General features: G+C 53.7%; 1 protein-coding gene across 3 annotated transcripts in view; it reads left to right on the top strand.

Moving 5' to 3' along the window:
* CEP104 (centrosomal protein 104) overlaps window positions 1–25,146 on the top strand; it is a 33,915-nt gene that overhangs the window by 4,805 nt on the left and 3,964 nt on the right. For all 3 annotated transcript variants that reach the window (XM_057305124.1, XM_048221720.2, XM_044391408.3), the window contains exons 3-20: window positions 1,939–2,112; window positions 2,426–2,564; window positions 3,773–3,835; window positions 4,136–4,212; window positions 6,613–6,781; window positions 7,219–7,374; window positions 8,316–8,537; window positions 10,846–11,043; window positions 11,609–11,776; window positions 12,321–12,494; window positions 13,921–14,097; window positions 17,714–17,920; window positions 18,319–18,426; window positions 22,239–22,275; window positions 22,655–22,721; window positions 23,274–23,382; window positions 23,645–23,783; window positions 23,937–24,004. In XM_057305124.1, the coding sequence (XP_057161107.1) occupies window positions 1,939–2,112; window positions 2,426–2,564; window positions 3,773–3,835; window positions 4,136–4,212; window positions 6,613–6,781; window positions 7,219–7,374; window positions 8,316–8,537; window positions 10,846–11,043; window positions 11,609–11,776; window positions 12,321–12,494; window positions 13,921–14,097; window positions 17,714–17,920; window positions 18,319–18,426; window positions 22,239–22,275; window positions 22,655–22,721; window positions 23,274–23,382; window positions 23,645–23,783; window positions 23,937–24,004 (2,452 nt within the window). The remainder of the gene's footprint in view (window positions 1–1,938; window positions 2,113–2,425; window positions 2,565–3,772; window positions 3,836–4,135; window positions 4,213–6,612; window positions 6,782–7,218; window positions 7,375–8,315; window positions 8,538–10,845; window positions 11,044–11,608; window positions 11,777–12,320; window positions 12,495–13,920; window positions 14,098–17,713; window positions 17,921–18,318; window positions 18,427–22,238; window positions 22,276–22,654; window positions 22,722–23,273; window positions 23,383–23,644; window positions 23,784–23,936; window positions 24,005–25,146) is intronic.

Genomic DNA, 25,146 nt, shown 5'->3' with positions numbered 1-25,146 from the left:
TGAATTACACACTCCCAGGCCCATCTTTTGAAGGGTTTTAAAAAGCATACAACTTCCAAATTTTGTCCATTGTCTTTTCCTTAAACTGCTTCGGAGGGTTTTTTTCATCATCGGTCACTAAGTGCCTTTATGCCTGGAATGACCTCACCAGGGGTCATAACATGTGCTCATAACATGAGGCCAGTTTGAGAGCAGTAAATATCTTACACGCCTGAAGCCACGCTTGCCCACCATGGGAGACTGAGCAGTGTTCGTCTCACAAGCCCGTCCTAGCTGCCCTCCTGCCCCAAGTGCATTTCTCTTCCGAGCTTTTCATTTCTGAAAACTCCAGGCGACGGTGCCCCTGGGCTGAGAGGCCATCTGATCTGAGCTCACCCACCCCCTCCTCACCACACACCCTCCCCCAGCACCCCTGCACACCCCTCGGAGTTAGACACAGAGGCTGCACAGGTTCTCGTGCACTCAGCCTAGTGTTCCTTTGTGCACTCTTCCCTCCTCGTTTCTGTTGTGCTGTGTGAGACCGGGCACTCGTGGCGCAGCAGTGGGTGAAGAGGGTCCCAGGGGGGTGGCGCTGCTGCTGCCCGGTGGGCAAAGCAGGGGGCCGAGGAGATTGGCTGCGAAGGGTGGGGGAGGGTGGCTGGGTCAGGAGTTTGTTTTGTCTGTCATATCCTATGCCTTTCAGGTGACTGCATGGAAATGTCAAGTCACCAGCTAGATCATAGGCTTGGACTTGGGGTGATGTCTACTTGGGGTTCCTTGACAAGCAGGTTTTTAAAGCCAGGTTCTGATAGGCTCCCCAATGGTAAATGTAGGGAGAGGGAGGAGTCTGGAACCCAGCCCAGGGGCAGTGCAGGCCTGGTTAGAGGGGAAGACACCCTAAGGTCATAAGGGCTCAGGCCTATGGGCTGAGTGAAGCCAGGACCGGAAAGTACACTTGCACACAGCGTCATGGGTCTCAGCGGTGACCTTGGCAAGAGTAAGCTGTGAAAACACGGGCCAAGTGCCCTGGAGGGGGCTGGGGAGGGGGTGCATGAGAGAGCTGTGCTGGTTTGCCAAGGGCAGCCAAGTGGTGGCATGGGACCTGAGAAGGATGTGGGGTCATTTAAGGGTTTCTTAAAACAGGGGGTTCTAGAGTGTGTTTGTGTGTTGATGGGAGTGACAGGAAGAGAAAAGGCTGGGTGGGGGCAGGCAGGCTCCGGAGCAGTTCAGGGGAGTGAGTGGGGGGTGGGGCACCAGCAGGGAGGCTGCTCCGTTCAGGGAGCAGTGGGAGCAGCCCCGTTTGAGGCCAATTTTCTCAGTGGAGTGGGGGGCCGCTGGGAGAGGTGGCAGAGAAGGGGGGAGCATGGCCAGTGGGCAGGAGGGGCCTCAGCTAAGAGGCCGCCGGGCCCTTTCCAGCTGTTCCATCCTTTGCTGCTTCCCCCACCCCAGGGCTTTCGACGGCCCACTGTTGTAGCAATCCAGCGCTCGCCGGCTCTGCCTGCAGAGTGCCCACTGTCGGTGCTCTGTCGCTCAGTCACGAGCAGGTCCCGCAGCCGACACTGGTTCTCCAGCCTGTTCTCATGTAGGTTGTTAATGTGCTCTCACTTACGAGGCAAAGCTAGAAGCTCCACCGTGGACCGTCGTAGACTTCTCCTGCGGACACTGAGCACGCGTGGTAGGCACGCATCGTTCAGGGTTCTCTGAGCAGGTGGCTTTCCCGAAGCGTTTGGGTTCCTGTGCAAAGTCCTTGGGCTCCGTGTTTCCCGCTAGTACAGCCTCTTAAGACCGACGTGTTTATCTCGTGTTGAGGTTCATTTCAAACCGTTTCATTTCATACCATTTTCCAGCTGCCAAAAGCGGGAGGGGGGGGCAGTCCGAACTGGGGCTCCCGGTCCGCGTGCCCGGGGCGCTGGCGCCAGCCCCTGCGGACCGCCGGGAACCCGCACATGTTTGCTTCAGGTTTTGCCAGTTTCCGCAAGAAATCGTTCTCCAGATGGTGGAGCGGTGCCGCGTCCGGAAGCTGCAGCTGCTCGCGCACCAGTACATGGTCCCGAGTAAGGTGGAGTTCTACGTCAGCGAGAGCCTGCCCGGCTACTTCGTGCCCTACCAGGCCGAGCGGTTCCGAAGACTCGGGTAAGCGGGAGCCCGCGGGCTCGTGAGGGCGACCTGCAGCCCGCCTTTCCCGTGTCAGCTCTCGGTCCTGGTCTGGAGGCGCGCTCCATCAGCAGTGTGTCAGCAGGACCGCCGGTCGCGTTCGTCTCTTCTCCCCAGGGACAGAATTTGCTCTAAGAGAACTGGTTAGAATACGATTTCTGGGCTTCTCCCGAGGTTTTTCCATTGTAGACTTGACTTTGACTGAAACCCACGAGTTCAGTAGGAGCAGAGGCCAGTTCCGTGGCACACACGTTTTCTGTCAGGTGATTCCGGCGTGTGCTCTCCCTTCCAGCTACGTCTCTCTCTGTGACAACGAGAAGACGGGCTGCAAAGCCCGGGAACTGAAGTCCGTCTACGTGGATGCAGTAGGACAGTTCCTGAAGCTGATTTTCCACGAGAACCACGTCAACAAGTACAACATATACAATCAGGTGAGACGCGCGCTCCCCACCTCCTCGCAGCATCACGGGGCCCCGCGCCCCTTGGCAAAGGCATTTCAAATCTTGCTTTGAGATGGTAACTCTTACGGGAGAACGTGAGCTCTCCAGGAGCCGTGCTGTGGGATCAGGAGCTGCTGCCCCCGCAGCAGGTGCACGCGGGGCACCTGCCGGCCCAAGTGCGGTGGGCCGCTCAGGCTGGCTGCCCGCTCGAGCTCAGAGGCTTTGTGGGAGGAGAAGAATCAGTTATGCGGTGAAATGATAGTTTCGTGGTGATATTAGGTTTAAAACCAATATCATCTGCTGCTTTTTACAATTTTTTACAGTGTCCACTAGAAAATGTAAAATTACCCACGTGGCTTGTGTCGTTGCTGTCAGGTGACACTCTTCTAGATAAACCCCTAAACTTCTACAAGATAACGCCCCTGGTAGGACTTGGGCATGTGATTTCGTGGTGGCAGCCCAGCTCTGAGTCCTCATTCTTATCTCTCCCTCCCTTGCATCCCGTCTTTCTGTCCCTTTTTCTTGTCTTTTCCTTTAGTTGTGTTTTTGGCGTGCTTCATGTAGTAGGTCAGTTGTGTCCAAAGCAGACTCTTCGTTAGCATGGATACTGGCATCAGGCCCTGCCCCTCTAAACATTCCACCAAGTCAGGGTTTCACACCCAGCCAGCGCACTGGGGAGAGCTCTGGTGTGCAGTTCTGTTGTTGGGCCGCTAACCTGTTTCTACGTGGCCCCAGCAGTAATAGCCCCTCACGTAGTTCCACCGCAGTGACGCTCCAGGAACGGGGGGTGTGGGAAGGGCTCCTCTTGAAGGGGGAGCCACGGACCCAGACAAACGGAGCTGTGCTAATGCGGGCTTTCGGTCCATTGTCCAGTTTACCAGGATCAAACAGATGGGACCCTGTGCTGGACTATGAGGGGACGGTTCGATGTGATGCTGTGTTAAAACCGTGGAGGTTTTTAGCCATTATTGTTTTAACGTACTTTAGACGTTAAAGTAACCATTGGATTAGGCATTAGAATATTAACTTACATAATTTACAATAACTATTAATAATAATTCTGTAGCTTGACATTTTATAATTACGTGGTTTGTTGTACGTCATCCCATTTGATGACAGTATGGGCAAGCAGTTTATAATAAAGGGGGTAAATCATCACAAATTTTATACTTAATTTCGACTGGTTAACTCTTTCTTAGGTTGCTCTGGTTGCAGTAAATATCATTGGAGACCCTGCAGATTTCGGTGATGAAAACAATATTGTAAGTTTGGGAAGTTTCATTCTTGAAGAAAATGTATTTCTAACAAGAGGGGATTGATTATTTTTGGCACAAAAAGTGTCATCTTGAAAATCTTTATACAATTGTTGAATAACTAGCAGATAATTTCTAGCAGCTGTAGCATATTAAACTTTCTTTCGCTCAAGAATTTTAACTGTCTGTCCAAGAGACTAGGATTCTCGAAGCGGGCTGACGTCTTTATATCACACCACCTCTTAGTTAAGGTTTCATGTTGTTCCTGTTTTCCTCTGAGACGCTAAGCAGAACTTTTTGCTCCCAAAGACCTCTAGAGAGAAGCTGATTGATCGTTATCTGGGGCACAGCGGCGAGGACCCAGCTCTGGAAGGAACTTGTACTGGGTAAGAGTCCTCCCCCCAGGGCCGCCAGCTCCTAGGACTCTCCGCAGAATTGCCCGGGTGTGAGTCACCTCCAGAGGACTGTGGTTCCAGAGCCTCTAAATTCAGTTCCGAGCTAGATAAGCCACAGATGGGATTGACTTAAATACACTTAAAGATTAAGGTCACTGTTGTACTTCGCACATCTTCGTTTATTGCCCTTTGGAGACCGCTCCATTTCTTGTGTGTTCAGGTATTACTAGAAAGTTCCCACATGCAGGTAAAAGATCTGTCGGCCGTCCTTTGATATTGTATTGGCACAGGCAACTTCATAGGTAAGAATTCAAGGAATTAATTGACCCAGATTATCAGTTTCTAGCGCGTTCATCTTATGTCTGCTTTAAGCCCTCCCCTGTCTCATCCAGCCCATGTTGGTGTGGCTCCCGCCTCCCTCAGGCCAGGGGCCCTCATGAAGCCCGGGCTGCAGGCCCAGGGCAGGCCACACTGGCAGCAAGGCTCACTGTCCACTGGTGCACGCCCTTAGCACGGCAAGTGGCTCCGGAGTGACTGCAGAGATTCTCTCCATAGTTTACGCAAGCCTGGCTTAAGAATGAACGACCTCGTCACTGGTTTGGACTGCCTTGCTTCCTGTGGCGCCTCCCTGGGCCTCCAGCCTGGCTGTCACAGGGCGGGTGTCAGTAGGGAGTGCTTGAAAAGTAGAGGCTGTCCCTAAATGTGGATTACAGTAGTGAGGAAAGTGACCTCTCACCTAGGCAGCCCCTTGGTCTCCTGCAGACTCTCCTGTGCCTGACAGAGTAACAGCAGTGCCCGCCCTACCTTTCCGGGTGGGGACTGCCACACTGTCCCTCCCTGTCCGTCAGCACCACCCCCGGGACAGCTCTTTGGCTCTGTCCTCCGTGAAGCTCCTCCAGCTGGTGAGACATGGACAGCCAGTCCCACTGGTTGGTTTTAGCATCTCCCGTAGAAGGTCTTCGGGTAATTTGGACTCTGTTTACGCCAGTTCTTTATCAGGTTAGCCCACTGGGCTGGCAGACTGCGGTTTGTCTATCCTGACTCTTCTGCAGGGCTTTCCTGAAGGTAAAGGGAAAGCAGAGCCCTCTGTGGAAGGCGCGTGTGCAAGGCTGAGCCAGGGTCACCACTAGGGGGCGTTCATGGGCCGGGCAAGACCTGCTCTTGGGAAGCTGCCCACTGCCCTGGAACTGACTCCCATGCCAGAGGGCGTCTTGTTTTCCTTTGTAGCATTTTCATGATGAAGTCGTTGTTTTCATCTCTAGGACTTCAAGGCAAAGTAACTTTGACCTAAAAGTGTAGTATCTGTATTTAGGTAAAAATAATTAATCTTGTGCCAATACCAAAGCGTGTTGCTGTTTGGTCCTTGCTGAGATTAATTGCTACTGTTCAAAGCTGCCGGGGCTGAGCCTGCCCCCAGGCCTGGAAGCAAACAGCCTGATTTCCAGGGGTCAGGAAGTGTTGGGGAGATGTTTGATCGTTCTGAAAAGTGATGTTGTCCTGTGTCCTGTTTCAATTGATTTTTAGACAACCAAATTTTTTATAAGTAATGTTTTTATTAAAATTTACCTGTATATGAAGATATCTGAGTCAAAGCTAACAACCGGCTTATTTTGTGTAGCTGATACGGCCGACAGAGACTTTGAAACATGTTCTCTGTCAGCACTTTTGTTGCGTGGTTAGACTGGCATTGTTCTCAGTGTTAGACCCAGGAGAAAGCTGCCAGCCTGCTGTAGAATTTGAAAGAAAGAATGAGGTGATACTTCATCAGGAATGGGTTACTCAGATCACTGAACAGATCTTTTATTCCTGGAAGAATTATTCTGATCTGCCCAGGACATGCAATATAGTGCAGCCTGACCCTCTGGCTGAGGCCCCGGCATAGCCCATCTGCGTCTTTAGTCTCGTCATGGTCACTGTGGCGCTGGTGTCGAATGTGGATGCCTGGACCACCTGGGACCCACCAAGGCAGACTCTAAGGATGGAGCCTGGCCGTTTGCTTTGGCTTGGGCTTTCCCTCGTCTACAAATGATTCACGGCACTGTTATGTCCCCGGTGCCCAGAGCAGAGCCGGGCACAGAGTCCACACTCAGAATATCTGTGGAAGAGCCAATGCAGCAAGGGCTACGGTGCCCCCAGTGCAGTTTAACTAACGGTCCGGAGCACAGGCTGTGCATCCGGAGAGACCTGCCTGCACGTAAGAGCTGGGTGACCGGAAGCCCATTCCTGATTTTTCTGCGCCTCCACTTTCTGTGGCAAGAATGCTCCGGAGCAGATGTGGTGGGGTGCGTGGCTGCGACCATACCTCCCGCACCGAGCCCGTAGCACTCCCTCCACCACTGTCCTGTCACACGTGGCAAAGTCAGCGCTAAAGTATTTCTTTCTTTCCTTTAGGAAACCTGACTATATCTCTCCACTAGATGACTTAGCCTTTGATATGTACCAAGATCCAGAAGTTGCCCAGATTATACGCAAATTAGATGAAAGAAAACGCGAAGCCGTCCAAAAGGAACGTTACGACTATGCCAAGAAGCTAAAACAAGCTATTGCTGATTTGCAAAAGGTACTGCTCTGGAGAGAATAGTCTTCCTCGGGTGTGTGAGACGGCGGTCAGTGGTCCTGAGCCGCAGTACAGCAAACGCGTAGGTCTCTATAAGCTATGGCCACGAGTGTGGGTCCAAGAAGGTAAGTGAAATAAAGTTACAGATGGATGAGCCCTGAATAAAATGTAGGTGAGGGCTCACACTCAGCCTCTTCAGACGCCACCCGCAGAGGCCACGTTGCTGTCCTAAAGTGGTAGGAAGACATAAGATGCTTACGTCCCTGTGGACTCGCGCCGTCTCTCAGACGCCCTCAGTGCGCCTGCTGCCGCGTGGCCCGGGCTCGGGCCCTCCTCCTGGCGGGCTACGCGGGCGGGCAGCACCTGCGTGACCCGGGCCTTGCTTTGCCCTGGCCAGGGGCGGATGCGCATTTGAAGCAGCACGACCTTGTGTGCTTCAGGTCGGAGAGCGGCTCGGGCGGTACGAGGTGGAGAAGCGCTGTGCGGTGGAGAAGGAAGACTACGACCTGGCCAAGGAGAAGAAGCAGCAGATGGAGCAGTTCCGCAGCCAGGTGTATGAGCAGCTGCAGCTGCACAGCCTCGTGGACGCCGAGCCGGTAGGTGCCTGGGCACCGGTCCCGAGGGCCGCGGAGACGCACCTACGGGGCCCGCGTGTGATGTGCGCACAGCTCCGTCATGCGCCGGTGACGGTTTGGACAGCTGGTGCCAGCTCTGGGGCCTGCAGTGGGGGCGCTGCTGGACCCGAGCTTGCAGGAAGACTCAGGGGAGGGGGGGAGGTGACGAGCCAGAGCCAGGGATCTCACCGCTCCTCCCCGGCTTGGCTTCCTCGTTGGTAAAATGAACTGAGGGCAGCCCTGCCCCGTACGCCCCATGAGTGGCCTCGGGAGTGTCATGGTGGATCATCCTAAAAGCCTCGGCTTGTCGAGACCGTGTTTCCACCACTGATCTTCGGAACCCCCCAGGCAGTTGGTGTACCCCCTGACGTGGCAGAGTCGTGCGGGATGGTGCGGACTCTGGAGCCGTGCTGCCTGGGCTCTGATCTGGCCCCTCGCTGGTGGTGTGGTCTCAGGGTCATTCCTTACCCACTCTGCCTCAGTTTCCTTATCCCATCTATGGGGTAAAAGTGGTGTGCATTAAATGAGAGCCTCTGTCTGGCACACTTACTGCCATGGCCGGTGCACGGTAACTATGTTGTGATGACACAGAACAGCCTCTGCTTTTGCAGCCACAGGGCACACGGCCACGCCAGGGTTGGGGTCCCGCCCAGGTGCTTCCTACTCCCCCATACCATGTCCTTGCTGGCAGGGCCACATGCGTGCTTCCACGCTGTGGTGACGGAGGCACTGTGCTTGCTGTCACGCCGGCACTCTGGTGTGCTCTGTAGGCCACATGGCCACCATGGAGAGACGGTTGAAAGGCTGTGACAGGACTGGAGGACACCGTTGATGCAGACTGTCACTCTGCCTTCCTAAATGGTCGTGTCCCCCAGAATGGTGTGGCAACAGTACTGGGAGTGAAGTGTCCCATTTTTCCCCAGATGCGAAGGCCTTCTGACCTGCCCCTCCAGCCCCTTGCTCACTCTGCCAGTCCTCGCCACCAACAGCCAGTGCCGTCTCTACCGCAAGAAGAAAGCGCACCAGACAGCCGGTTTGCAGAGCATTTCCTTCAGGAAAACCTTCCAGCGCATCCCCTGGGCCCCTGTCAACGCGCCACAGTGGACCAGTCACCGCCCGCCACAGACCCTCATCTCAACGCCCATGTAGGTAACTGGGTTTCAGATCACGTGCAGTTTATTCAACAAACACATAGGACCTGCACAGTGCCAAGGTTTTCCCAGTGCAGGGGATGAATCAGGGTGCACAATTGCAGAACCCCTTCCTGCCGTACGTTCCAGGAGAGGGGGGCAAAGGTTGAAGCCAGAACGGGGTGCCGATGCAGCCAGCAGGTAATCACACCTCACTGGGAGGCCCTGTCCACACTCAGATGTGCTGGGCCTCCTGCCTGCTTCTGCCCCCACCAGCCGGTGGTCTGGGACACCCCATCCTTCTGAGCCTCTACTTTTCTCTCTATAAAAGTGTATGAACATCTGCTAGAAGGATTGTTTCCAGGAATAAACGAGACCGTGTTTGTAAAGTGTCCAACGTGAACTGAGTCATGTGTGGTTACTGTGCTTTGAGGATTTTCTGGCTTTTGTCACTCAGGACTTAAGAGTTCATGTAGGTTTCAGGGTTCAGTAGCTTCACGGTGTCCTCAACCGCCTCCTTTCCTCCTATCTTTCCGCTCTGTTTCCTGTGGTTCCAAGTCACCCTAGAGCTGGAGCCGTCACGTGGCCCTCAGCTTCATGTCTGCACGTGGTCCCCTGTGAGGGGAGAGCGTGTCCCATTCTACGCTAGAGTCTCCGAGTTTATCAGCCACACGCCAGCCTCTGAGTGATGACGAGGACCCAAGGAGGGCCTTGCTGGAGCTCCTGCTGGCGCGCAAGGCAGCGTGGCTGGCGGACTCCGGGGAAGAAGGCAGGGTGTCAGGTGGGCACAGGCAAGTGTCTGCTGCAGCCAGAGGCCCAGGAAAGCTAGAGAGGACAGCACTCATCTGCTGGCTTCCCAGTGCACATCTTTGAGGGTCCCGGTCATCCCCACTGGGAGCATCCGGTCTGTAATGTCATTGCTTTAAGTCATATTGAACACTTGGGTTTAAAATACTCTAATGTCTCCGTTGTCAGCACGTCACCATGTTCTGTTCTATAGCAGGGTAGGTTTAGACTAGAGAAGCTCACTTGCACACGCGGCATATACCGAGTTAACATCTCATCGGGGGTTAAATGTGAGTGTCTCTGTGACACCTGCCTCAGAAAATGACTGGAATCTCTCTTCTCACTTAAATTCCCGAAAGTCTGCCACATACGTACGTGCCCAGGTGTGCGTCTCTGTCTCGCGTGTGGATGGAAGTCCCAGGAGGTGGGCCGTCCATGTCGCCCACCGCTTGCCGGGGGGCCCAGCAAGCTCCTGCGGAGCTGACGGGGGGCGTGTGGCAGACAGCTGCCCGCCCGGAGCACAGGAAGGCTGTTGAAGGGTTGTTAGCTTGGCTGCCTGTTTTAGTAGACGTCCGCCAGATAATGAACACATTTAAAACGAGGCCTGGTACTTATTTCTAAGCCATAAACTAAGAAAGAAATCAGAAGTCTTGTCAGGAAAATATGTAATAACTTTTACTTCGTAAGCTACGTGTCCGCTGAGCTGTAATCACTATCGTAAGCTGCATGTCCGCTGAGCTGTATCGCTATCGTAAGCTGCGTGTCCGCTGAGCTGTAATCGCTATCGTAAGCTGCGTGTCCGCTGAGCTGTAATCGCTATCGTAAGCTGCGTGTCCGCTGAGCTGTAATCGCTATCGTAAGCTGCGTGTCCGCTGAGCTGTAATCGCTATCGTAAGCTGCGTGTCCGCTGAGCTGTAATCGCTATCGTAAGCTGCGTGTCCGCTGAGCTGTAATCGCTATCGTAAGCTGCGTGTCCGCTGAGCTGTAATCGCTATCGTAAGCTGCGTGTCCGCTGAGCTGTAATCGCTATCGTAAGCTGCGTGTCCGCTGAGCTGTAATCGCTATCGTAAGCTGCGTGTCCGCTGAGCTGTAATCGCTATCGTAAGCTGCGTGTCCGCTGAGCTGTAATCGCTATCGTAAGCTGCGTGTCCGCTGAGCTGTAATCGCTATCGTAAACTACGTGTCCGCTGAGCTGTAATCGCTATCGTAAGCTGCGTGTCCGCTGAGCTGTAATCGCTATCGTAAGCTGCGTGTCCGCTGAGCTGTAATCGCTATCGTAAACTACGTGTCCGCTGAGCTGTAATCGCTATCGTAAGCTGCGTGTCCGCTGAGCTGTAATCGCTAGGGTTAAGTAGTAACTGAGGCCGAATCGATACCACTTTTCTGTTGGGTCTACTAGTGAGTTGAATCCTATTATATAAATTATTCCGATCTGATAAAAGTACCATCATGCAGAGCAGTTGGCCTGCGGTGTAGACGTGGTGTCAGCAAGTGGGGAAACCCGGGGAGCTCTGCAGCCACCCTTCCTCTCCCGTAGCTCCAGTCAGTGCCCTACGATGAGCGGCCCCTTCCTGCCTCACGGAAGCAGCCGGCAGCAGCGGCCCCAGAACCAGAAAAGAGTGACACTGATGTCAGCGAGGCTCCCAGAGGAGGTGCTGCTGGGGAGCCGGAGCCCTTGACAGAGAAGGCCCTGAGAGAGGCTGGCCCCGCCGTGGATGTGCTCGGAGAAAGCCTGGTAGGTGGAGTGCCGTGTGCAGGTCCGCGGAACGGGGAGCAGGCAGGCCGGGGAGCGCCCTCAGCTTTGTGATATTGTTGGCGTCCGTTTGGCCTCAGTATTCAGTTGAAGTTTTTCAGTAATTATTGATTATATAAAACAGCAGAAACAGAAGCTAGAATTTAAGATTTTATGAATGCGTGTTCATTTAAGACTGGGTGTTTCTGTCTAGTACTGACAGAGCTAGAATTGAAAATCTGCCCCTTCTGGAACACCTGGCCATCCCAGGGGAAATGATGGCAGAGCGAAACAGGAGATGGAAGTGTGTCTGTATGGAAATGAGCCCAGTGGGTTTCCCCTAGCTCCCAGCTTCCCAGTATTTCTCTTGGCAGAACTTCTCCTACTTCCCGTATTTTAATAGGGTCTTCAGAATTCCATATTAGAAAAATGACTTCCTCAAACGCACATACTTACTCTGCTCCTACGAGAGGTTTTTCTCCGTGTGTCAGGCCGCACAGTGCTGGGGGTGGCGGCGGTGTCACTGACGTGCCTGCTCTGAGTTGGGCCGGCCTCCGATCTGTGGCAGGTCGCAGGGGCCTATTCCAGGACGTGGTCGTACCGGGAAGACGCACTGCTCGCCCTGCATAAGCAGCTGATGGAGACGCCTACTGGGAGCCCGAAGGAAGAGCTGAAGAGCACGCTGCGTGCGTCCGTCTTCCTCGTGAGAAGAGCCATCAGAGACATAGTGACCCCGGTGAGTCCCCTCCACCCCTGGTGGCCCCGGGTGAGGTGCCCCAGGAGGTCGGGTGGCCTGGGGGTAGCGCGGCATGTCACTAGGAATGAAGGTTCTCTAGTGAGAAATGTCAGCCACTAGCCTGCGGAGTCTGTCCTCACCTGGCCGCGTGCCCTGCTCCGAACGGCAGCAGCTTCCCCACGCGGCCGATAAAACGCTCGGGGACCTGAGGAGCTTGGGGTTATTCCTGGATTCCCCTGGCTCTGAAAGGGGCCGTAAGAGTGAGCACGTCCTCCATGCACGCTGCCTGCGCGTTTGCAGTTCGGCAGGAGCGTTGGGGCGCAGCCTCCAGGGCAACGCAGGGCGCGTCCCGACACCGACTGAGAGCACACGCCTCCCGTAGGCCAGGCACTGCATTAGAAGGCGGCGTTCCGTTGGCCTCCCCAGCCCTTCGGGCAGCCAGAATCTCCAACCTAACGTTCGTACTTCGTACCGGCGGTAAATGTGTTTTCTTCGCTGGAATGCAGTTACGGGAGCTCCACCATTTCTGCCACTTTTTTCTTAGGTTTTTCAGGCTTCTTTGAAATTGTTGAAAATGATAATTACGCAATATATTCCTAAACACAAACTGAGTAAGCTTGAAACTGCTCACTGTGTAGAAAGAACCATCCCCGTTCTGCTCACCAGGACTGGAGACTCTTCTGCTCGCCTCCGAGTCATAGCTTCAAATTTTATTCAGGTACGAACTTCACCATAAAATTTGAAACAGGAAATAATGAGCCCGTTACTACGCTATTTGACTTTCTAAATACCTCACCAGGTTCTGTCTCTCCTAAGAGCGTTATCGACCCTCCTCGTGACTCGCTGGTGCTCTGAGAGCTGACGTTTGCCTTCGATTAAAGTATAGTTTGCCTTGCCTAGTATTCCTCTTTTTCAATATATGCTAGTAACTTTTAGTAAAAATATACGGAAAACTAAACCGGAATAGCAAACTGGGGGTAAAGAGATAATAAGTGTGTAACGATCTTAATCTTAATAGTTTTGTTCGTTCAACAAACGTGCCTCCTCCGAGCCAGGTACTGTGGGGATACTGAGAGAGTGCTGGGAGTTCTTACCCTGAGTGAGGCCCGTGCTTGGGCTTCAGCGAGTCAATGAATTCCTCAAATGTTATACAACGTTCTGTTGGGAAGGACTCCAGAGCTTTCCTGGTTTCTCAGAGGGGTCATTTTTCCAGTGTGAAGAACCACTCATCTCGTCTCCTTTAACATGAGTTCTGGGGGAGAATGAACACGAAGTACATTATACTCACAGGAAGGTAAAAATAAGTGACACTGAAGCCCACCAGATACTCCCTCTCAGTGCGGCTCAGAATCTGCGGGAGGTGGCGTCTGTCAAAAGGCGTGTTGAAGATGAGAGTGTGTTGTTCCTTCATGTAGTCATTCACTTTTTAAGAGAGGGAGAGGAAGGGGTGAGGAGGGGGAGAGGGAGAGAGAGAATCCCAAGTAGACTCCCTGCTGAGCACAGAATCCAACACGGGCTGGATCCCGTGACCCTGAGATCATGACCTGAGCTGAAACCAAGAGTCGGACGCTCGACCAACTGAGCCACCCAGGCGCCCCCAAAACTGATTTCTTTCTATATTGCAACCCATGAGCCCCCTTATTTGATCATTCCTCTTTCTGTGTCTGGCTGCTTGAATGATAAATACCGTAAGTATAGGAAGACTTGCTCATTGGCAGTGGGACTTCATGCTCTCCCGTCGGCCCGCCGGGAGTCCCGGCCGCCGGAGACTGTGCACTGCTGCCCTCTCGGCCGCCATCTCATAGAGACTAACAGTACTCGTTTGTTTTAGAATTTTAGAAATCAGAAAACCTTTTTCTTGAAGTTAGGAAATCCTGAGAAGAGAAATCTTAAGTTTTAGATCACATTTGTTGTAAAACTCTCATTGATCTTTGAGTGATCGTAGTTTTATTTTTTATGATTTGAAGTTTTGTTTTTAATCATTATATCTTAAATAGAAATATAAGCTTATTAGAGATAAATTATTTTACCACCATTTTTCATTCCCTGTTTTTTCCTTGGACATTTGAGGTTTATACTAAAGTATACTAAATGCCTCTAGCATTTTCCAGTACAAATTAACACAGTCATGTTGGTTTTTATAGGAAATGGCCTTGTTCAAGGAGGTTAGGTCTCTCCAAATTATTCCATCTTACTTGGTGCAGCCATTAAAGGCCAACTCTTCGACTCATCTGGCAATGAGTCAGATGGGCCTCTTGGCCCGGCTTCTGAAAGACCTGGGCACCGGGGGCACAGGCTTCACCATCGATAACGTGATGAAGGTAAGCGCGCCTCTGGTGTCACACGGTCGTGGCCTTGGCACTTGAGGTGGGCCTGGAGCATGGTGGGTGTCTAGTCAATGTTTGTTGAATGAATGAATGAATGAATGACTTCAGAAAAATAGTCCGTGTCATCTAACAAAGGAGAGCAAGGCTTCCTGCTCCTCGTTCTGCTGTGAGTCTGTACGTACGTGCAGACGTCGGTCCGTGGTGGTGCACAGACCCTGAAGAGCCCGTGTCTGTAAGAGAGGACTGCGGTGTCACTGAGGACATCAAGTCTACGGGAGTGTAGAGCGGCTGAAATGGACAACCTGATGAAACCACAGACGTTCTGGGAGAGAAACTGCCAGAGCAAGGATTCCCTCCTGCCTGATTTCACGTGTGCTGGCAGCGAGCGCTGAGCGTGCAGCCAGCATCTCGGCCAGACGCGGAGCTGCAGCGCGCTCCCGACGGCTCGTTTCGGTGCAGCCCGCACGTCAGCACTCCACGTTCGTTCCTGTCGGTGCGGGAAGGGGAGGGTTTCCCTTCTCCGTGGATTCCACGTGTGCCTTGACTCGGAAACCTGAACCGGGTCCTCACACAATCAAATGTATAATCAGGAAAGACAGGATCCTATGAGGCCACTTCCATTCATGTGTTTCCTCTGAGGACGTATGATTTAGACACTGAAGTAAATAAGCCTTTGAAACACTCCCTCCCTTGACTTCTGGAGCTCTGCACCCCACTTTCCCCACGCTTGGCCTTGTTGTCTGGGTCCCTTTTCCGGTTCTTCATCCTCCTGATCGCATTAACATGGGAGTGTCCAGGCCTCCTGTTCTCATTTCTGTGCACATACCTTCCCTCGGTGACCTCACCCGCACCTCCCCACCGTCCGTGGAAGACACAGTCTCTGCACATGCGCTTCCCGGCCACCTGACTCCTCAGGTAAGCCGTGTCCGCCTGACGTCCAGATGGAGCGCCTGCCCTCCTCTCCGACCCGCCCCTCCTCAGCCTTCCCTGTTTCTGTAAATGGTAACGCTGTTCTGTTTGCTCAGCAAGTGCTCTGGGCTCTTCCTTCAAATATATCCAGCTGCTGACCAGACCTCCCAGCTCTCCTGCTGCACTCAGGTCCAGCCCCTGTCATCGCTTGCCTGGCCGGCCACTGCCAGCTCCCCAGTGGATTTTTCTTCTGCAGTCACGTGGACCACCCACTTTCTTGCCTCCAAGTTCAGTTTCTTTGCTCCCCAGCACAGAACACAAAGCCTACCCCACATACCGGAATCCCTGTTACACGGTGCCCCGTTTTAAGATAGCTGCATTGACATCGGTCCCTTTGAGCTCCGCGGCACTATAGACATTTCAGCAGCGTAGTGCAGGGAACGTTCATTGCTCTCCCGCGTGGTCCCGTGTAGTTCGCGAGGGGAGAGGGCGCTCTGCCCCACGCGGGCCTTCAGGCCTCCACCTCCTTCCAGTAGGATGCCACCAGCCTTCTCACAACTCAATCACTGAATGGAGGAAGCGAGTGGAGGGTGGTGAGGGAGTCTTTACGGCCGGACCGCTCCCACCTACCCTTCCCTGGACCTGAGCACACGTGGCCAGGAAGGGTGGCACAGCTGTGCACATGGAAGAAGGCAGCTGGCTTGTCGAGCACGTAGCTGTGTTCAGGTCCACCTGCGTGCTGGAAGGATGGATCCAGATGGAGGGAAAAGAGGAAAGAAAGACACAGAAGTTGGAAGGAAGAGTCGGTTACTGCAGGAGCGAAGTCCCTGAATGGCCAACGGGATTGGGCTCTGGCGTATACACAGCAGGGCTGGCTGCACGTGGAGTGGGGAAAACGTGTCCTCTCCACGGACGAAGTCTGCTCAAAGCCAGACTGGATAATGGAGGTTTGAGAGACAAGAAGGATGAATGAAATGCCCCCTTGACATCTGGGAAGGTGAACTGACCAGAAATGCCTCGGGTCAGGTCACTGTTCATTGCCCAGGGCCCCCATGGCACCTGTCATGGCAAGTCTGGCATGGGGCCAGTCAGCATGCTTCTCGAGTCTGCAAGCATGTTCCATTTGGCCCATGACTACACAGGAAGAAGGGGTCCTGGAAGTGACTTAGTGATGGACACGCTGGGCAGGAAAGACTTGAGGGAGGTGACAGACGGGAGAAGACAGTGGTGGGTCCGGAATAGACCGAAGACGCAGAGGGGGCTGAGGAATTGTCCAGGGAGGGAGTACAAAAAAGTGGGAAAGGTAGGAGGTGACCCTCAGAGGTTGGGACCCCTAAGGCCGGGACTCCTAATGGCCATGCCACAGTTGGGGGTGCCGGGGTCCAGGGTAAAACCAAGAGCCTGTGGCAGGCTGAGACTGTGGGAAGTGAGAGGCTGGCGCCCAGAGCCCCACGGGGAGACATCGACTTACTGAGCATGGTAACGACCGCGTAGGACGGGACGAACGTATCATGGTAGGTCCTTGTGACAACACTGTAGAGCCTCTGAAATGGATCATGACAAACGAACGTCCCCGACAAAGGAATGTGGAGTCGGAGGAAAGAAAGTTTCAGAGAGATAAGCACAGTATACTGTTTAGAGTGTCGGACAAAAACCGCACATGTGTAACCAGCATGTGTATGCACACACACACACACACACACACACTGTACACACGGAAGCGTGCGTCTGGGTGGGAGCGCGCAGGCCGGCGTCAGGAGAGCCGTGCCTCCACGGAGCGCGGCAAGACCGTGGGGCCGGGGAGCCTTCTGTGGGGACTCATGGCATCACCACGGTGTTCCCTTAAAGACAAAGATCTGAAACAAACATGGCAAGATCATAACATCAGTTACTGTGGATGGTGGATGCGTGAAGTTTCTTATATTTCCTCTTCTCTGATTGGAATATTTTATAATATTTAATATGAAGTCTGCGGAAGGATATAACCTAAAGAATGTTTGTTGGCACGTTAAGTGGAAAAAGCAAAGCACAAAGATAGATAGATAATAGATAGATAGATAGATAGATAGATAGATAGATAGATAGATAGAAGATAGATAGATAGCAGATAGATGATAGATAGATAGATAGTAGATAGATAGATAGATAGTAGATAGATAGATAGATAGTAGATAGATAGATAGATAGATAGTAGATAGATAGATAGATAGATAGTAGATAGATAGATAGATAGTAGATAGATAGATAGATAGTAGATAGTAGATAGATAGATAGATAGATAGATAGATAGATAGATAGTAGATAGATAGATAGTAGATAGATAGATAGATAGATAGATAATAGATAGATAATAGATAGATAGGTAATAGATAGATAGATAGATAATAGATAGATAATAGATAGATAGTAGATAGATAGATAGATAGTAGATAGATAGATAGATAGATAGATAGATAGATAGATAGATAGATATCTCCAACATGAGCTCCACTGCGTGTGTGAGGCAAACACGGTGGGAAAAGCTCGGTGTCGTAATAGCCAGAACTCTGGGCCGTCGGCGGCAGTGGCGGGGGGGGGGGGCTTCTTTTATTTTCTTTTTCAAATTTTTATAATGTGCCTGTATTTCTTTTATGCTGGGGAAAAATAAACTGTTATTGTAAGAATCAGTAACCACAAGGACCCCTCCCAACTTTATGTTTAGTTTTCAGTGAGTGCCCTGGAGCACAGAGTGTATGAGGTTCGAGAGACAGCGGTTAGAGTTATTTTGGACATGTATAAACAGCACCGGGCTTTTATTCTAGAGTACCTCCCTCCAGACGACAGCACCACACGCAAGAATGTTCTCTATAAAACAATTTTTGAGGGATTTGCTAAAATAGACGGCAGACCTACAGATGCTGAAATTAGGGTAAGTCAACTTTTATGACATTATGACTTAATCCTCTATTGAAGTTATTTGGTCCATGAATAAACCAATAGATGACCCAAGAAGCTTCAGGTGCAGGAAGCCAGGGAAACGTCATCTCCCTGAGTTCAGATCCTGGCTCCCCCACGTTCTGCCTGTGAGACTCTCAGTTTCCCTATCTGTAAGTAGGAACAGTGACAGCCGAGAGGACGTGTGTGGTTTTATCTGTCCGTAAATATTTATCAGATTAATCTGGTGAAGGTACTTCGACCCCAGTTATGTTGTTAGTCTCAGTGACTGTCATAACATATAAGAAACATAATTCATATGCCGTAACGTTCTCCCAATTTCTAAGATTACCCTCAAAAGATATTCTAATGGAAAAATAATTTTCATACCAGGCACAGAAGAAAGCAGCTACAGAAGAAGCAGAAAAACGAAAGAAAGAAGAAATTAAAGCTTTACAAGGGCAGCTGGCCGCACTCAAGGACATTCAGGCCGAAGCCCAGGTTGGGAAGGCTGCCGCACCCTCACCCCTGCGCGTTCGTGGACGCCCTGAGTGCTTGTCCCACAGACAGATGCACGGCGTGCTTGCTTTCCTTTCACGGCATTACGCAGATGATATCTGTAGGCTTAGTTGCTTTTTTAAAACTAGTTTTGGGTCACATAAAAGGAATCTTTCATCAGCTAGTTTGAATTAGATACAGTCCAGGGAGTGGTATGAGCTGCTGGTGATCTCCTCTCTAAAGGAGGAGGCGGAGGGTAGATTTCGCATTCGGAGCTCCGAGCCTCCTTCAGAGGCAAAGGAGGACAGTAAGCTTGTGTGTGGAGATCTGATTCCCATGCATTGAAGAAGGCAGGTTTCAGGGAAGTGTTCCCCCTCAGGAAGCCTCTGGTCCTCACCCTCTGGGAGACGCCGTCTGGGGGTGACTGCCCTGCTTCTGGGACTTACACCCGTTTCACGACGTTCATTTTGTCATTCAGTTCCTTAAGTTGAAAGAAAAGGGGAAAGGGGGTGGGGAAGAGCTTACCAAGGAGCACGAGGTTTCAGGGGTGCAGGAAGAGAAGGTTCCAGAGTGTGCTGCATGGCACTGTGCCTATTGGTGACCCGACCGCACTGTGCCCGCAGCAGGCTGTTAGGAGGGCAGACCCCTCAGTGAGGGTGCTTACCACGGCTCAAAAAGAGAGAAACGCAACTGAGTGTGTGTTGAAGTGCCTGTGGCCCAGAGTCACAGTGACGCCTTCGGTGGTGCTGGCAGCTGGCAAGAACAGGACAGAAGGGGCCATTGAGGAAGGGGGGAATTCATGGGGATGGGGCCTCACACCATGGAGTCAAGGGTGGGCCTTCTTTTTTTTTTTTTTTTTTTTTAGAATTTTATTTATTTATTTTGAGCAAGAGAAGGGGTGAGAGGCAGAGGGAGAAGCAGGCTCCCCGCTGAGCAAGGAGCCTGATGTGGGGCTCGATCCCAGGACCCTGTGATCATGACATGAGCCAAAGGCAGACACTTAACCCCTTGAGCCCTCCAGGTGCCCCCCCGAAGGTGATTCTTTAAGACAGTCATGTTTGGTCCGATTCTCATAGCCGCCCACTGAAGCAGGTCTGGCAGGTGCTCCTGATTTTTCCTAATGTTATACAAATGGAGAAACAATTTTTATTTTATTTATTTATATTTTTAGAGAGGGAGAAACAGCGTGAGCAAGGGAAGGGCAGAGGGAGAGAGAATCCCAGGCAGGCTCCACGCCAGCTCAGGGCCCAACACAGGGCTCGATCTCAGGACTCTGAGCCATAATCAAGAGTGAGACCTTAACGCACTGAGCCACCCAGGCACCCCAATGAGGAAACAAATTTTTAAAACTAAAGTGACTTACCCAAAGCACAGACCTCTCAGTGGTTAAGCCAAGACAGCCGGGCTGTGCTCTTACACCCACCTCCCCCCCCCCATCACGGTGCAGCACCGAGCTGCAGTGAGCCCAGCCTCAGATGCTGTGGGTGCTGCTGAGGTCACGCCCCCCCCCCATAGATACCTGTGGAAACGGTGCTGGGAAACCTTGTCCTTCAGCTGTCCAGGAGCACCTTCACCAGCTCATCTCCATCCAAATCATGTTTGCTGAGCACCTGCTGTGTGCCAGGCGCTGTGCTGGGCTCTGGAAATAAGCAGGGAACAGAACCAAGTGGCCCTGGGCCACTGCTCCAAGAGGAAGAGACAGGGAAAGAAAAAGTAACACAGGGTAGATGGCACGGCGGGGGCAGACATCGGCCTGCGTGTTAGAAGGACTGCTGAGGACTATGGTATCTCTTCCTCTGTTGTTTTTACCATGGTGAGATATTCGTAGCATATTTCCCATTTTAACCCTGTTTACACATACAGTCCTGTGCCATTCAGTGCATTCACAGGGTTGGCACTGTGCCCACCATCCTGCTCCAAAACTTCTGTGAATGACAGAGTATTTTTAGATTGCCTGATTGCTCCTGAGTTTTAGAAAAAAGGATTTAAAAATTACTGATTGGTTTCCTAAGCTATTCAAAGCATCGATAAGGTAAAACTTGAACTAAAATTCAGCTTTCGGCATTGTTTACACTGTCTCCCTGCAAAATGCACAAACCCATCTCTCTTAAGAAGTTTTGATGCCTAAAGTACAGTCCCGCTAAGTTTGCTTCTGTGTAGGCATACAAATCGTGTGAGCCGCGTGCCAGCTTCTCGTTAATCTGTTACCCCCCAGCTCTAAGACTGTTCTGGTGTGCGCTTCCTGCTCCATGGCTGGCTGTGACAGAAGTCACTTACTGGGACATGAAGCTTAATTCTCTACAAATCCAGCAGACAGCACCCGTGTTTGTAACATGTCACTTAAATGCTACGTGTAGGGCCACCCACTGTCCCTGTTCTCTGAAAGTCCAAGAAGGCCCTCAACCCCCGCCCCCCAGGCCAGGCTGGTTGGTGCCCAGGGTGCTGTGAGGCGCTCACCACACGGTCAGGCTTCGTAGGGACGATAGCAGTGTCCAGAGAGCCGGCGAGGAAACGTGCTAACGTGGCTCCCAGAGCTCTGGGGTGGGGGAGACTGTGGCGGGAAGGCCTGAGCCCCCACACGGCTGGCCACCAGCAGTGACACTCAGCTGCTCCTAAGGGACCCCTCTGTCCACTCCGCCGCTTGGAGTTCCCCTGCATCCTTAGCACCCCAGACACGGGGTGTCTGACACAGGAAAGGAGCCTGGCGGGAAGAGCGAGGCCCAGCCCACCACACTGATGGCTGCCTTGCTGCCCGGCGTCTGCCTGGGCACGGGAAGGCTGCAATGCCAGGTTATCCATTTAGTCCACAAGCGTGCTGGGGACAGTATGCCAGGGAACAGAACAGACAAAAATCTCCATCCTTGGGGACGCTCGTCTCTTTTAGGGGCGTCAGTGATCAAGATACATGAGGGATTGCATGGGGGTGTGGTGGGGCCGAGGAGGGGCTGCCGGCTGACACCTTGCTCTGGGGAGGCCTCTCGGGCAAAAGCCTGGGTGAGAGGAGGAGAGGGCCAGAGCTTGTATGCCAGGACCCCTGGAGGGGCAGCTGGAGCCAGGTGGCTGGTGTACAGAGAGCGCTGCAGACAGGAGATAAGTGGACAGGTGAGCCAGGAAGCCGGCTGAGTCCCAAGCAAAAGTACACCAGCCTGCCGGGGCACTCACGGGCCCGCCAGCCGCTGCTGGGAGGGCCCCCAGAAGCAAGGCCCCGACCTGGCAAGAGGAGGCCTGGCCTGGGTGTGCTCGAAGTCCAGCCTCGGCTCTGCTGGCGGGCTGACGGAGGCTGAGTGGGCAGAAGGGGAGAAGTACGAGATCTCTCCCAGGGTGCTCCTGGGGCTCTGGAACCTGGTCTGTGACCGGGCAGCCCACGGCAGCAGCTCAGCCTGCTCAGGAGAAGCTGGGTCCTGGGACCCCAGGGAGAGAGGGCTTGAACCCTTGGTCATCCACAGAGAGGGCTTGTGAGCCTGGGAGCCGGGACGAGCACCCCTGGTGTGAGGAGCCAGGAAGGGGGAGGCGGCTAGGAGACGGGGCTCATGGGGCACCCCCGGCGTCGGTGGAGAAGGGTGACAGTCCTGTGCTGCCCAGAGCCCACGGGCACTGAGGACGGTGAACCACTGGGAAGCGGCAGCGGGGACAGGAGCCCGCTGTTGGGGCTTGTGAGGGGAGGGCACACGTGTGGGCATGGACGGCTCACGGAGATGTGTTACTTGTTGGTAGAAAGTCTGAAAACAGAAGAACTTACTTTTGGCGTCAGAACGTGCCCTGGACGGACTCACTGTGTAGCCCTCTGTCTCTGATCTTTCCGTTTTTGTTCTTAGGGGAACGAAGGCCCCTCGGTGGAGGCGGAGAGTCGGGGTAGGTGCTGGGCCTGGGGACTGTCAGCAGCGGGCACCTCGTTCCCTGAGCAAACACCCGGGGAACGTAATGAGGTTAACACGACCCTTATCGGCTAGTACGCTTTTTTTTTTTTTTTTAAGATTTATTGATTTGAGAGAGACAGAGCGCTCAGGAGCACGAGTGGGGGGGGAGCAGACGTCCCACTGAGCGCAGAGCCCGACACAGGCTCGACCCCATGATCCGAGCCAAGACCAAGAGGCGGACCCTCAACCGACTGAGCCCCCAGGCGCCCCTCAGCTTGTAGCTTCTAAATGTGTTTCACACCAAACCGGTGGCTAAAAATGCGAGAGTAATTTTTACAGAAAGTTATTTTAAATGCTTTCGTTTTTCATTTCAGACACACAAGGAGGGAAAGCAGCCCCACCTCCGGCTCCAGAAGTCCCCGGGAGTCACTGTTTAGATAAGTGAGTAGGGGTGGCCTGAGCCTGTGCTGTGGGGACTGAAGGGACTGGCCGCGTGCAGATGCCACGGAGTCAGTGTGTTCTCCAGCGCAGTGGGATTACGTGAGCGAACCGGCTCTTCTCGGTCATTCGTAAAGGTGGGGAAGCGGCCCTCCCGACTGCCGGGCGTTCCCGCCGGGAGAGCCAGGATGCCTTCCCGCTTTGCCCCCAGAGAAGTCAGCAGCCCATTGTCAGAAGTGCTGTTAAAGGCCCAGAATCCTGTGACAGCAAAATCCTTTCCCCGTGCGGCCCCCACAACAAATCTCCAGGCATTTCAGTAAAATATCTTTGTTCTCGCGACTTAAGTAGCGTCTGTGCTTGATTATGCTGACAGGTTAGAATTGGAAGGGACCTCGAGCTCAGGCGTCACAAACACCGGCTCTTCCTACAGCGCACTAGCGGGCTGAACCCCCGCGGACCCTCCAGCAAGGTCCCCCGGGGCCGCCCGCGGACAGGGCAGGTGTGGTGTTTCAGGCGACATCCCTGCCTTCATCTCCGGCTTCTGTTCTCTTGCAGTCTGTGCATCTTCTGTGGGGAAAGGAGTGAGTCCTTCACAGAAGACGGCCTGGACCTGCACTACTGGAAGCACTGCCCCATGCTGACGAGGTGCGCCCACTGCAGACAGGTCAGTCCCCCTGCTGACCAGGTGCGCCCACCGCAGACGGGTCAGTCCCCGCGCTGACCAGGTGTGCCCCCCGCAGACGGGTCAGTGCCCGTGAGGACAGCCCCGGCTGCAGCCTTTTGCAGCTGGATGGAGGGCTCCCCAGTGTGTGTGCGGGCTGGCGGGGGAGGACTGAGCTGTGTGCGAGCCGGACGAGCTGGCCGGCGGGGCAGCACACGCTGCAGCGTTCTCGGACACAGGCATCCTTCTGCGTTTCGGGATGCAGGTGGTGGAGATCTCCAGCCTGACGGAGCACTTGCTGACGGAGTGCGACAGGAGGGACGGGTTTGGGAAGTGTTACCGCTGCAGCGAGGCCGTCCTGAAAGAAGAGCTGCCCAGACACATAAAAACGAAGGAGTGTAACCGTGAGTGCGGCTCAGGCAGCGCCTCCGTGTCCGCGGTGCCCTGCCGGGTTGGGGGGGGGACCCCGCTGCAGAGGGGGCGTCGGTCAGGTGTCTGCTGCTCCTCGGGCCGCTGTCGCGGAGGAACTGAATCTCGTCTTATTGACACCACTGCAGCTGCCAAACCAGAGAAGCTGGCAAACCGGTGTCCTCTGTGCCATGAGAACTTCTCACCCGGAGAAGAGGTGAGGGCCTGACGCGGGCCGCGAGCCAGCACGGGGTGGCCAGCGCCGTGCAGGGGACGGTGACGAGGTTGTCAGGGCTGGGCCGCGGGCGGGGGACCGTGAGTGTTCGGGGAGCACCCTGCCCTGTTCAGTGCCGCCCGAGCGTTCCCTGTGCTGAGCTGCCTGCTCGGGTCCCCTCCTGCCGCCGCCCTAGACCCTCTGCAGGGGCCTCGGCTCTGGGGGCCGATCGTGACGGGCTTTGGCCTCTGTCTGGTCCCCACGCTCCTCTGGGCGCTGGGGCCCCTGATGGCAGCTAGGCTGGACCACAGCACGCCGGTCCCTCCTCATTACTGAAACCGAGCCCGGTGCCGTTTGAAATTGCACCTCACGGGTGACTGCGGGCTCTCCTCCCTTCCCTCCGTCCGCCACGCCGTGACTCCAGTTCAGTGCGCGAGGGGCAGGACCGTCCTCCATGTGCCGGGCAGTCCACCGCTGTGTCCTGTGGCCGGGCTGTCCTGTCCCAGCTCTGGGACGTGTGCCCACGAGACAACGGCTCAGACCCAGCGCACTGTGCAGAAACCAAACAGTCAGCCCTGTACCCGTGCAGTTGTCCCAGCTCGTCCTCTCTCTCAGAAAGTGTCAATACTATCGAGTCCCCAGCAGAGCAGAGGCGCCTGCAGGCAGCCTTCACGTCCCGTCCGCCACTTGACTGACGGTGGGCTCTCGTTTCATCTGTACCCCACCCGTGGGCCCTTTCTCGTGCTCCCTGGAGGCACAGCCAGCAGCGCGTCCCTTCCTCTGTAAATGCCCTGCCACGGAGCTGCACCGGCAGCGTTGAGTTTTAAAACTTAGTTCTCCTGCGGCTGTTCCTTAGATGCTCGCGCGTTCTTCCATAATAGACGGGGGTTTTTCAGTTAAGTCTTGTAATGACATAAAATGCTTTGCTCGTCCCAAAGTCTATAAAATGGGACATATTCAGGGAACGGAGAGCAGCTGCTGTCCCTGCCCCTGCTCACCACCCTCCTTCCTTACGGGCTTCGCCTTTTTAAAAGGTACATAAGCAGTTCTCACGTGCGCACACTCTCGCGTGCCGTTTAGTTTTAGAATTTAGGGGCCTTTGCATTTCTGTTCTGATTGCTCCCGTGACACTCATGCTGCCTGTG

This window comes from Ursus arctos, unplaced genomic scaffold (assembly GCF_023065955.2).
Source record: "Ursus arctos isolate Adak ecotype North America unplaced genomic scaffold, UrsArc2.0 scaffold_32, whole genome shotgun sequence".
NCBI classification, from domain to species: Eukaryota; Metazoa; Chordata; class Mammalia; order Carnivora; family Ursidae; genus Ursus; species Ursus arctos.
This window is presented reverse-complemented; position numbering and strand designations above follow the sequence as displayed.